Source organism: Vulpes lagopus, chromosome 21 (assembly GCF_018345385.1).
Source record: "Vulpes lagopus strain Blue_001 chromosome 21, ASM1834538v1, whole genome shotgun sequence".
NCBI classification, from domain to species: domain Eukaryota; kingdom Metazoa; phylum Chordata; class Mammalia; order Carnivora; family Canidae; genus Vulpes; species Vulpes lagopus.
Window position 1 is genome coordinate 286,661 of NC_054844.1, and position 12,672 is coordinate 299,332.

At 46.3% G+C, this 12,672-nt stretch overlaps 1 protein-coding gene across 2 annotated transcripts; it reads right to left on the bottom strand.

Annotated features, from left to right (window-relative positions):
- Window positions 1-1,661: 1,661 nt before the first annotated feature.
- PEX26 (peroxisomal biogenesis factor 26) lies at window positions 1,662-11,801 on the bottom strand. 2 transcript variants are annotated; one of them, XM_041736493.1, is made up of 5 exons: window positions 11,190-11,796; window positions 9,489-9,629; window positions 8,780-9,075; window positions 7,518-7,664; window positions 1,662-4,611 (listed from the first exon to the last, which is right to left on the bottom strand). In XM_041736493.1, the coding sequence occupies exons 1-5, from the start codon at window positions 11,432-11,434 to the stop codon at window positions 4,511-4,513; spliced, it is 930 nt and encodes a 309-aa protein (XP_041592427.1). In that variant the 5' UTR covers window positions 11,435-11,796; the 3' UTR covers window positions 1,662-4,510. The 2 variants fall into 2 exon arrangements, with proteins under 2 accessions (XP_041592427.1, XP_041592428.1); XM_041736494.1 differs by lacking the exon at window positions 1,662-4,611 and adding an exon at window positions 6,880-7,385 and having other exon boundaries at window positions 11,190-11,801.
- Between the last annotated feature and the right edge of the window lie 871 nt (window positions 11,802-12,672).

The window sequence follows — 12,672 nt, forward strand, 5'->3', positions numbered from 1 at the left end:
GCCTAGAGACCAGCAAACAATATCTGGAGGAATAGCGCAGAGAGGGATTTCATAGGCTGCTAAGGACATTGTGCACGGTGCCTTTTAACTTCACTTCTTATCAGTCCATAAAACTAAGGTTTCCAGAGGGAGGGAAGCAAAAGGGCCCTACTTTCTTCTAGTAAACACTTCAGCGTCATGTATCAAATTCCAAAGTAGTGCTACAGCAGGAAGCTTGCCTAAGCCAGAGAGTAAAATTAACGGAATTACAATAGGCCTCACCTGTGGGTGCCAGAGGTGAAATTCCATTGGCCCTGGGACTCCTCCATGTAGGAAGGCAAAGAGGGCAAGATGGTGTGCCAGTGCCCTACTTGCAATCCATGTCAGGCCTTTCTCTTTCTGCCATTTCCTCTGGCTCTTTTCACCAGATGGCAGAGGCTGCTTTAGCACCAGTTGAGATTCAGAAAAACTGAATGTCCAGGATGTGAAAGGGCCTGCTCTTATCTCCCACTGCGGCTGTGGTAGTTACCAGACAGGCTGAACAGACTGCCCCATGTTTGCTAGGAAGTGACTGTAAAGAGGCAAGACCAGTACCTGCTAATCTCAAGCTCAAGAGTGGCTGTGTTTCAATTTAGGAGAAGGTAGAGAAGTTTCAATATATTAAAAAGAGAAAGGGGGTTTTATACACTGCAATCCTATCACACAATGGAATACTGAATAGCTAGTAAGAATGAGGCAGCTCTACGTGAGCCGATGAGGAACAATCATCCAAGATTAATTAATTAACAGTGGTGGCCTCTGGGCAGGAAACTGGGAGTGGAAATAAAGGTACTCTTTTCCATGAATATCCTTTTGTGATTTTGAAATCTGTACCCCATATGTAAAACTTCTGTTATCATTTTTAAATGCCTTACATGCACACATGTGCAAACATACATGTGCACAAGAGTGGAGAGCACCTGCACAAAGCTGAGAGTCAGTCCCTTCTAAGCGGCTTTTTGGAAGCAGAACAACTATGTCCTTCACCAGTCCCCCACCTCCACCCCTGTGATGGCCCACGGTAGCCTAATGTCACCTCTCCCCCTCACCCCAACCTCCCTAGCCTCCTGTCTGACCATAGACATTACCCATTGCTGCTCTTCTCAGCATCCCTAAAGGTTAAAATACCTGTTCTATGTTGTATTCTCTCAGAAGCCTGTAAAATGAGAAAAAAAAAAAAAAAAAAAAAGTCTGTAAAACGAATCTACCAACTCCAAGTGAAGTTACCCTCCTAGATATATGTGTATATTAACAGTGAATTTCAGCCAGAGAGTGACTGATTTTAGAGCAAGTGAAGCAGGATCATGGCACAGTGACAGGAACACCAGACTCGAGGGTCAGGAGACCTTGATCTTATTCAGGCTATGCATCTCGAGGCAAATCACATCACCTCTATGGATCTCAATTTCCGTAACTTAAAAAGGGGAGGAGGTGCTATAAGAAATTATCTTCCCAGATCTAACACTCTGTAAAATCCCAGCATATAATGCTGATCGCTATCCCCTCTGAACTTGATGTATACTGTGTGTTCAACAGCACTATACGATAGAAATACAATGTGAGTCATATATGTCATTTTAAACATTCTAGGAGCCCTACAAAACAGTAAAAAGAAACAGCTGAAATCAATTTTAATAGATTTTATTTAACCCAATATGTCCAAAATATTATCATTTCAACATGCAATCAATATAAAAATTACTGAGTTTCCATTCTTTTTTTAGTACTAAATCTTCAAAATCCAGTGAGTATTTTACATTTACAGAACATCTTGATTTGGACTAGCCGTACTTCGAACGCTCAAAACCCCATGTGGCTAATGGCTAACACAGGTCTAAGTCCAACAAGGAAGCCCTCCCTTCATTTCTGACCTCATGAAGCCCAGACTTGAAGACTGATATGAATACCAGCCTCCATCCTTAGAAAGGGTCAAAGTCTCATCAGAGCAGTTCTGATTCTGAGTACCTCGTTGGACTAGGAAGGGAATTGGGGCTGGTTATCAGACAACACTTAAGGGTTCAAGACAAACATCAAACAGAACCTAGAGGCCTGCAAGCAGAATAATACAGAGGAACTTCAGGGAACAGACAAAAAAAGAAGGTGGGCATAGTCGGGTCTTCTTTTACTCAGACTTTTCACAATACAAAACACACCAAAGCACACAGATCTTATGTCATGGTGGCTGAAACAGTTCATTAATCTGAGTATCTCTGAATACCTTCACATTCCTGGGGGCTGGGCTAGGCGACCAGGACACAGCTACCACTCACAAGAGCTCTTATTTGGAGCAGGATAACATGCTAAGCACTTCCTAAGTCGGCTCTCCTTTACTTGGTCTATGAGATAATAACTCACTAACAGATGAGGACACTGAGGCAGAGAAAGGATAGGTCAGTTTCCAACCGTCACATACCTCCGTGAGTAGTAGAGCAGGGATCCAAACCTGATTCTTAAACACTGCAACATACCACATTCCCCAGCTTCAAAGAGCTCACAGTGACTGGAGGGAACAAAGAACTTCACAGTTTTACGGCCATGAGGTCACAACCACAAGAAGGATAGGAAATAGGGACATGGAAGCAGAAGACATAGGGAAAGGATTCCCAAAGGTAACCTTGAGGAAGTCTGGAAATTTGAGGAGCTAACAAGGCAAAAAGTGGGAGCTGGACCTCCCAGAGAGAAGAGCAGGTGCTAAAGGTTCAGCGGTGTGAAGGAGCAGGAAATATTCAGAAAACTATGACAGGCTGCACAGCCGGCAGGCAGCATGTGTGAGGAACAGAGGCCTGCACGAAAGTGGAGGTGTTAGCCAACACCAGTGCAGAAGATGCCCTAAATTGCATGATGGAATTAAGAAATGCCATGTGATGCATGGAAAGCTATTAAAGACTTTTATCTAGGGTCAAGAAAGGTACTAGATCTTCATTTTGAGAAATCATTCTAACAGAGAGATACCAAAGCTAACCTGTCTCCTTGCCTCTCCCCAGAGTTCTTAACTCTATTTAAAAGTCTGTATGTAAAAGCATGGATTCATTTCCCACAGAGTTGGCCAACTTTTCTACCTAGGGCCCATGAGGTTTACTTATTCTACCCATTTTACTACAGAGAAGTTGTTGACTTGAAACTCCTGAAAAGCAACCCACTAGAAACTAATAAGCACCTCCTATATTCCTGGCATCAACACTGCCTGAAGCCCCAGCAGGGGGTGGTTTGCTTGGCCTTCAGCCTTAAAAAGCCTAGCCCCTGTTGAAAGCCTTTTACAGTTCCAACAGCACAGCAGTGTTTTATATTTACTTGCACAGAAACATCTGAGATTCTGGCGGCCAGTGACAGAAAACACTGAAACATTTCAAATTCTCAAATGTTATGGCCCCAATGCCTCCGCAATGAATTGTTCATTGACTTCAAAACCCGTATCTCCCCTCTGCCCAACTCCCTCCACACATCCCTTCTAGCTCACCTGATTACCCAGTTCCATTTTCAGCTCATCAGCTTCTTGGGCTGGCCTACTTTTCAAGGCCACATGAGCAGAAAAACTTGTACATTATACCAACAATGTACTATAACTAGAACAACAGGACATAGGAAGGGGGGCAACCAGCAACAGCGGGCACCAAGAAGGCAATGATATAGGCAGAACCTAGTGAAACAGCCATAGGAAAAAGTGCAAAAATACTATTGCAGGGATTGACAGGAAGAGAGCACAGGAATACTGTGTGTAATAGAGCAGGACTTGGCCACTGACAACCTGGAAAATTGAGCTGAAGCCCAGGGGCACCAAGCAAGATCACTTTACCCAGTGAGAAGAGCAGAGCAGCTTTACTTGGCTTTCAACAGTCACCTGAAAACCACATCCTGGTCTGAAAAGAGAGGGCCCAAGCAGCTTCAAGCCCATTGCAGAACCACAGGAATGGTGTATTGATAAATAACCTCTCTCTGCTCCTGTCCACAGATCCAGTGGAGAGGAGCAGAGAGAAGAATTAAGAGGCCCTCTCAGATCTTTACTCTGCCTAATTAAGGACCTGCCTTGTGAGGCAATTTTCAGAGGTAAGTTTTAGAAGGAAGTGAAAGGCCAAGGGTCATTCCATCAGAGTTTTCTGTACTTCCAGCCTCATTAACACCCTGACCTGAGAAATCAACCCCTTGCCTTTGACAAGAAGATGGAATATTTCATGGACACGCTCCTCTCCCAAACTCCTCCTTTAGGAGGGGCCTCTGGGTATAAGGGAGTATTATTCTGGAGGATTTGTGGCCTCTGGCCCCACTTTGTTCCCACATTACCTACCAACACCAGCCAAAGTGGGGTGCAAAGGGGAGAACATTCAGGTGGCAAAACACAGTTCACCAGACTGGATCACCTCTTTCTAGAATTGGGGCTGGCCCCATTCCCACTAGCACCCAGCCAGCAACAGGAGAGCGGCCACTGATGAGTTACTCTGCTTCTGTCCTGGCAGACTTGGAGAGTAGAGATGGTGAGTGGAATGGGAAAGACCACTCAGTCGTGGACAGGAAGCCGGTAGAGAGAAAACATGCCCTCCTGAATCCGATGGAAGAGCTGAGCCAGCTTGTAGAGGAAGGGCAAGGAAGAAGGAGAAGCTGCAGGGAAAAGGAAGATGGTTGTCAGTGTGCCTGCCTCTACTTCCTTCTTCCTCCTTTCAGCCTCAAGTCCCATCCCTGGGAAATCCTACTGTTTTGGGAACATGCATGATCTTTTTAAAGCATATATTGATACTTGGTGTTATTTGCTCCTCCTCCCCTTCCCAACAATAAAGAATTTCACTTTCTCTAGGATATACTTTATGAGATATATTTTCTTCACTTGGATTAGAGTGACCTTAAGTTTGCTGAGAAAAAGATTCAAACTTATTATGTTTTACCGTAACTTTTTTATACACACACAAAAAGACTCGTAATGGTGGCTGCCTCTGGGAAGATAAATTTGAGAAGACATTTCACTAAATTCCTTTTCATACCTTCTTAACCTGGAGCCAAGTGATAGTATTATCTATTTTCATCCTTAGTTAATTATATTGAAAATAAAGTTCAATCTACCTCTTTGGAATTAAGGTTGAACTGATTGGTTTTTCCTTATTTGATTGCTGATTTTTTAACTGATTTTTTTCTTTCTTAAAAAGAAAAATGTTATTTTTATTTTTATTTTTTATTTTAATTTTTTTTAGAAAAATGTTATTTTTAAAGAAAGTTATTGACAGTCTATTCTCTTTATATCCTTCCTATAGAGTTCTAGTTGCAGCCTCGTCTGGGTTCTCCTCACAGCACCACTGCTGCAATGAGTCAAGACTGCCACTGGGGGTCAGGAGTGCCAGGCCAGAGCACTGCGAAGCTCTGAGTAGCCTGGGAAGCAGCAAGCTCAAATTACCTCTTGCTGCCCTCGCTCAGAAGAAACCGACTTCTAAAAACCATACAAAAAAATTCTAAATTTTTATCAAGTCTCTGGAACAAAGTAGAAAGTCAGAGAGTGGACAGGAATGAACACAAACTATCGTCAGCCTTCCTGAGAACTAACAAGTGACTCTTTCCTCAAAGTTGTACTCCTGTCTCCTATTCAGCAAAGCAAAAAGGACAGCTTGGAGCTATGCAAAAAAGCTCACAGAAGAAGAGAAAGGGGGATGCCTGGGTGGCTTAGCGGCTGAGCATCTGCCTTGGGCTCAGGGTGTGATCTGGGGACCTGGTATCAACTCCCACATTGGGCTCCCTGTGAGAAGCCTGCTTCTCCCTCTGCCTGTGTCCTTGCCTCTCTCTCTCTCTCTCTCTCTGTCTCTCATGAATAGATAAATAAAACCTTTAAAAATAATAATAATAAGGGGGATCCCTTGGTGGCTCAGTGGTTTGGGGCCTGCCTTTGGCCCGGGGCATGATTCTGGGGTCCTGGGATGGAGTCCCGCATCCAGCACCCTGCATGGAGCCTGCTTCTCCCTCTGTCTTTCTCTGTGTGTGTGTCTTTATGAATGAATGAATGAATGAATAAATAAATAAATAAATAATCTTAAGAAAAAAAAAAAAAGAATAAGAGAAAGGTGAATGGGGGAAATGGGGAAGACCTGAAGATAAACACGAGAACTGGGAGGTTTGGGTTAGTTTCTTTTTCTTTTTTTTTTTTCAAGATTTATGTATTTGAGAGAGGGAGAGTACACATGCTCAAGAGTGTGCATATGGACTAGAAAGTGGGAGAAGGAGCAGAGGCAGAGAGTCTCAAGCAGACTCCCCCATTGAGCTCGGAGCCCAACACCAGGCTCCATGTGGGGCTGGATCTCATAATCCTGAGATTGTGACTCAAGACAAAACCAAGTCAGATGCTTAACTAACTGTACCACCTCGGTGCACCCAAGAACTGGCAATTTTTTAAATAGACAAATTATTTGTGTGATCCTGGGCTAGTCACTTTTTTTTCTGGTTCTTAGGTTTCTTGACCAAAAAAGAAAGAAAAAGAAAATGAAGGGACTGGAATAGGGTTTCCAGTTTTCCCCGCAGTTTTGAAAGTTATATGTCTATTCTAAGTCTAAATTCATAAGAAGAGTAGAGATTAGACCATAACTCACATAGAGTAACACACAAACATAAAAATCTAGAAGAGTAAGCTCCTAATCTTTGGCCCAGCACTTAATTTTGGGGAGTTAATCCTCAGGAAATAACCAGGGTTGTTCCCAAATAGTACTTAGGGAGTTCATGTCTGCTGCACAGCACTGCAGAAAACAGAGTAAGAAATAATCAAAATGTTCAGTAACAGGGGGTTATTGATCACCTATGGAAGTTTCTGTAACTTAGAATATTATTTATGTTAAATAATACATAAAATGTAAAGCCATGTTGTTCTTGTTTTTTAAGATTTTATTTATTTATTCATGAGAAACACAGAGAGAAAGGCAGAAACAGAGGCAGAGGAAGAAGCAGGCTCCCTGCCGGGATCATGACCTGAGCCAAAAGCAGACACTCAACCATTGAGCCACCCAGGCATCCCTAAAGCCATGTTTTAAAGAACATTTATAACATGCAAAATTGTATCTATATCCATATAGAAAGAGACTAAAAGCACAACCATTACAATAGCAAACTTATAGGCGATTTCTGTTTTCTTCCTTTTCTCTATTTTCCACATTTTCTAAAATGTACATGTATTTCACTTAGAATTTAACACAATTTCTTAGATATCCAATGAGGGAATTTTTTCTTCTAATTATCACATTCTAGTCAGAGTTCATCCTCAGATAAAGTAGATGACAATGACTCAAAGTCAATGTCTGAAGGTCAATAGAGTACAGTGGAATTCCTCCAGACTGCTCTCATGGACTCCAAGGCTGTTCTCTCCTAGGTGAGCTGGGCTGGCTCTCACTGAGGTCCAATAGTCCCTCCTTATAGAAAAGACTCAGGGAGAAGTGGCATGGAATCTGTCTCCACCCCCAGCAGGCTCCCACAAGCCCAGCCCCTGTTCAACTGTACCTTCCCAAGGAAGGGTGGGAGAGAAGACAGGCTTTATTACTCACCTGGATCAAACCTCACCACCAAGAGGCAGAGGATCAAGGCAGCCAGGAGGCTCTTTTTGAAGGGCATGGAAAAGAAGTGGCTCACTATAGAATCCCAAAGCCGGCGAAACAACATCATTAGTGACAGGAACTTGTGGGAGAAGGAGCCTGGTCAGGGAAAAGAAAGCATAACTGCAGGGTAGTCCAGTCCAAGAGAACCAGCTTCTCTGACTCTGAGCTTTGAGCTTAATTATGAGAGTTGAGCAAACGGTAACAAGTCTAGTTTGCTCATGTAGTTCTAAAAGAAATTCCAAAAGCTCCAAAAATGTTTTAAAGAGAGACTACAACACTAGAATGTCATCTCATTAGGAGAGACTTTTGATAGAGAACATCTACTCAGCTGGGTAAATCTGGCATATTTGGTGTACTTTTTAAATATTATTTTACAGTATTCTTTATATTTTGGCCTAAGATATGTACAGAGAGTTACACGGAGTAATAGTTCTTGATTATCACATTAATGCAGGAAAATGAAGGGCACTCAATATATACAGTAAAGAAGTCAAAAGTCTTAGGTGATAAATATAAACATGAACACCGCCAATTTGAGAACAAGCAGTGCCAAGTCTGGAGTAGAGGACCTTTAAAATCCCTTATAACAAAATAACACACATGCCCACACCCAACTCTATGAGGCATCCTCTGTATGATAATAGCCAGGTGTATGATGTTGGGTCTTCAAATAGCTTCCCTATAAAAACCATTGTGTGAAAGTGCACTCTAATGGGCAGATACCCAGGAGATCTAGTACGTAAAGGCAGACAGAGGTAGGGCAATGGGGCCTAGCTGTAGATACGGAAGTTTATCTAAGTCAAGTGACCAACTTGTTGGAGCAGCTTCTTATTTTCCTTTAGCTATCCCACAGCACAGCTCAGGTGTGTCTGTATTGGGCCAGCTTTGAAGGAAGGAATAACATCCCACTCAGGCCAGCATGACAGAGACAAGAGATCTAGTGAGTGGACCCTAAGGAGAAGGTGGCTTTCAAGAGACAAGAATTAAGTTTCTGAGACTCATCAATACCTCCCTATATAGGGATTCTCCTTCCACTGCCAACTACAAAGGGTCAAAGTTTGGCTTTTTAATCAAATCAACAGGTTTCCTATTCTGCAATTTAGGAGTTACTCATCCAAATAATTGCTCCAGGGAATGTCATGAGAACCCCAAGGTATAGGGGAAAGCCCACAACTCCACTTTACAGTGGCCACAGAAGGATGATGTCCTACCTTCCTGGTTCAACTTCTGGGCCTCCTCAGAGCCCAAGTGTTGGTGTTTCTGCTGTTGCTTTGCCTTCCTAATGTCCTGAAGTACATCCAACCGCTCTTCCTCACTGAAGGCTGCAGAGCCCACCACTAGCTCCTCAGCCTCTGATAAGTAGCCGAGAGGCAGGAGCACCCGCTGCAGGTGAAGTTCTGCCAAGGCTCTGTATTCTGGAAGGCCTTGATTGTCTGGGTCTCGCAGCCAGGCACTGACCACTTCCAGCACAGCTCCAGGCTCCTGCATTTTGCTGTATAAAAGAACACTGCAGCCCCAAATAATACAATTTCAAAAAAAAAAAATAGTCAGTGCTCCACAGTTGATTCTCCTAACTACCACCCTTTCCCACTGAACCCCTCCCCTATGTCCTCCAGTCCTTCCCTATGGGATGAGGATACTGAAAAGAATTAGGGATTCCTAGGAAGTTGCAAGAAGCTCTCTCAGCTAGGACATACTCCACTTCACATCTCCTATTCCCATTGTCTCTTCTCCTCTTTTTCTCTACCCCATTCCTAAATTCTCCCTTCCTCATCCTTCATGGCTATGTTTTGAGGTTAAAAAAATTAGATATAGAGGGAAATGGTAGGCAATGGGGTAAAAATATTAGGCACAGATTCAGAAAAAGACATGAAAATCCTTTTTCCTGAGCCGATCCAATGAATCAGAACAAGGACCTACCATAGTTCCAGGACTTTGGGGGGTAGCTTTTCAGGGACCTGGTAATACTGAAGAACCCAGGACAGGACTTCCCGCCACCGATTCATTTCTGCCAGGGCCTGGATCCCCACAACACAAAGGGAGCCTTTCACCTCCAAGGAGCTGCCAGCAGAAAAACCAATTCAAGTTTAGGAGTGGTTCCCCTCCAGGGGCGGCTGGGTGGCTCAGTCAGTTAAGCATTGACTCTTGGTTTCTGCTCAGGTCATGATCTTGGGATTGAGCCCCACTTCCTAAGCTTCATGCTTAGTGTGGGGCCTGATGGAGATTCTTTCTTTCCCTCTACCTCTGCCCCTCCCCACCCTGCCTGCTCACACGGAAGGAAGGAAGGAAGGAAGGAAGGAAGGAAGGAAGGAAGGAAGGTAGGAAAGAAAAGAAAAGAAAAGAAAAGAAAAGAAAAGAAAAGAAAGAAAAAAAAAAAGATAGATTGATTGATTCTCATTTCCATTACTACATTCACCCTGGGATTGTTCCTCCCCAGCTCCCAACTCAGCAGCCTTCACCTCTATCCTCCTCTTTAGTGAGTATTCAAGAGGATCTCAAATTACAACTGGTTTCTTGAGTGCCAACACAGAAAACTGCCCTTTCCCCCAGGAGTTCAAAGTCCCTGTAAATCTCATGGAGGCAACTCAACTGTTGCCTAACATACATCTTTGTATCCAGGTGAAATTAGCGTAGGGAAAAGGGACAATATGTAGCACAGGTGTATGGGTGGAAAGAGAGCTGGAGCTAAAAGTCTGCCTAGTAGAGCAGTGGGGATGCTGGAAGGTTTCTGGTTGAGTGTGGGTATAGGAACTTCACAACTGGCTTGTTAACACCATGTGAGGTACATCCAGGTACCCCAAATCACGGCCTCCAGCATGTACTGCAACAGGCCCGTAGCCCCTATCCCCTAAAAACACAGCCAGGGTTCCCCAGTTCGTCGTTTTCTGGGTTCAGCTTTGACTATTCTACCCACCACCTCCTTAGTGTGCCTAAATCAAGATGGCAATCCGTAGAGAAATGATGCCCTCAACTTCCCAAAGAGGCTAACAGCATTAGAAAGAGCAAGGCAGGGATCCCTGGGTGGCGCAGCGGTTTGGCGCCTTCCTGGAGACCCGGGATCGAGTCCCACGTCGGGCTCCCTGCGTGGAGCCTGCTTCTCCCTCTGCCTGTGTCTGCCTCTCTCTCTCTCTCTCTCATAAATAAATGAAAAAAAAAAAAAAAAGAGCAAGGCAGAGCCAAGGTCTTCTCTGGATTGATTCTTTAATCCCGTCCTTCAACAGGACCAGGACACTACTCCAGCTCCGAACTCCATTTCCATTTATCAGCCAAGGTCAGAAGTGAACAACGCGGGGGAGGGAAGCATACCTAGACTTCCACCACCCGCTTACTGAAATAATTTAACTCAGTGCACATGTCTCCCCGCCCCCCCCCCATGCCACTGTACACGGAACAGGGAGGGAAGAACCGGCTGTGCGTTCTCACGGAGCTCTATTAACCTCCTCTCCCAGCAAGGAAAACGTGGTCATTGCGCAGCGCCTCAATTTCCTCGTCTGTAGAAGGGGCGCACCAGCCTCTCAGAGGGCGTAAGGCTCCTCGTGAGCACCCTGGGAAGGACAGAACTCCCAAGACCCCGAGGCCCTCGGCAGGGTCACCCGGAAAGGAGCGGAGCCCAGCACGTACGCTGCCGCCTGGTCGCCGGCCAAGCTCCGCCAGGCGCGCTCGCAGGTGCGCAGCGCGGCGCGGAAGTCCAGGTGCACCACCAGGAGGTCTGCGGCGTCCTCCAGCAGGGCGGCGGCGGCGGGCGGGGCCGGGGCCGGGGCCGGGGCCGGGGCCGGGGCCGGGGCGGCGCGCGCGGCCTCGCTGCTCCTCGGCGGCCCCCACAGCCCGCCGAGGGCGGCCGCAGGGCTCGCGGAGTCACTCCTCATCGCCAGCGGGGTCGGGGCCTGTCTCCGCGGGCGTCAGAACAGCAGGCTCCTGGGAGCCCCAGAATCCTCGAGCCGGCCCGGGAGAAGGCGGACAGTCCTCACGGCCTCGCCCAGAGCCCTCACCCCTAGCGGCCGTGTTCAGGGCGAAGGCTGGGCTCGCCGGGCGGCCGCTGCAGATCAAAACAGCCCGACACCCGGGAACCAGTTCGCGCCTCAGATTCGCAGAACAGCTGCACCCCTGGAATACCTGGCCCCACGACAGCTCGGCTACCGATCCAGCCCCGGGGAGCGCCGTTCCCGGTTCCCGCAGCAGAACAGAGCCGCTCGCTGCAGGCGCGGGACGAGGGCACCGACACCTCCAGCTCTCGCAGTCCCCTGTGGGCTCCCGGGGTCCCCGGGGGCGCGGAGGACTCTGGGAGTTGTGGTTCTCTGGCTCTCGGCTCAGCCGCCATCTTGACGCAGATGCGGGACTTCGGACTACAACTCCCAGCATACCACGCCCCAGAAACTCTCGCTGTCCCAGGAGAAAACAAACTGGCGCCAAAGCTTTGGAAAAGAAAGCGAAGCCCCCGCACCAACCAGTTCCGGCAGAGGCCAGACGGAGGAAATTCCAGTAACGGAGGTGGAGTTACAGGCAGGCTTCCAGATCTGAGCCTCCGCAAGAATAGCAATCAGAACTGCAGGGGGACGGAGAGCACCGAGGGCGAACACCAGAGCCGGGCGCTCCTCGCGCTTTGCCTTCCCGCCCAGCTCACGCCCAGCCCTGGCCCACGGGGCCCGCCGCCAGCCGAGCGCTGCGCGGACAGCCGCGTTCAGCCCTTCCCCCAGCCCGGGGGGGGGGATTAAGAGCAACTGTTAGCCCCATTTCACAGGTGAGGACGTTGGAGCTTATTTAAACAGTTTGCTGAAGGTCACACAAAAACTAAGTCAACAAGGCTATTTGTGCTCAAAGCCATATATTTAACCACTATTCTGTTCTACAGGACAGGCCTGAGTTCTACATTTTCTATTCAGAGAATTTACAATCATTGCACCAGCAAGCTCATTGAGCCTCATTGCTTCATATGAAATACAGATATTGTGAAAACAAAGCCACATGGTGTTAATGCAACTTACAATAAAGAACTAATACAGAGCAGGTATTCAATAGATTACAGCTATAATAATAATTAAGTTATTTACACAGATACATAAATTACATTAGCTATTGTATTATGTGCTTCCCCCAGACTCTGCCG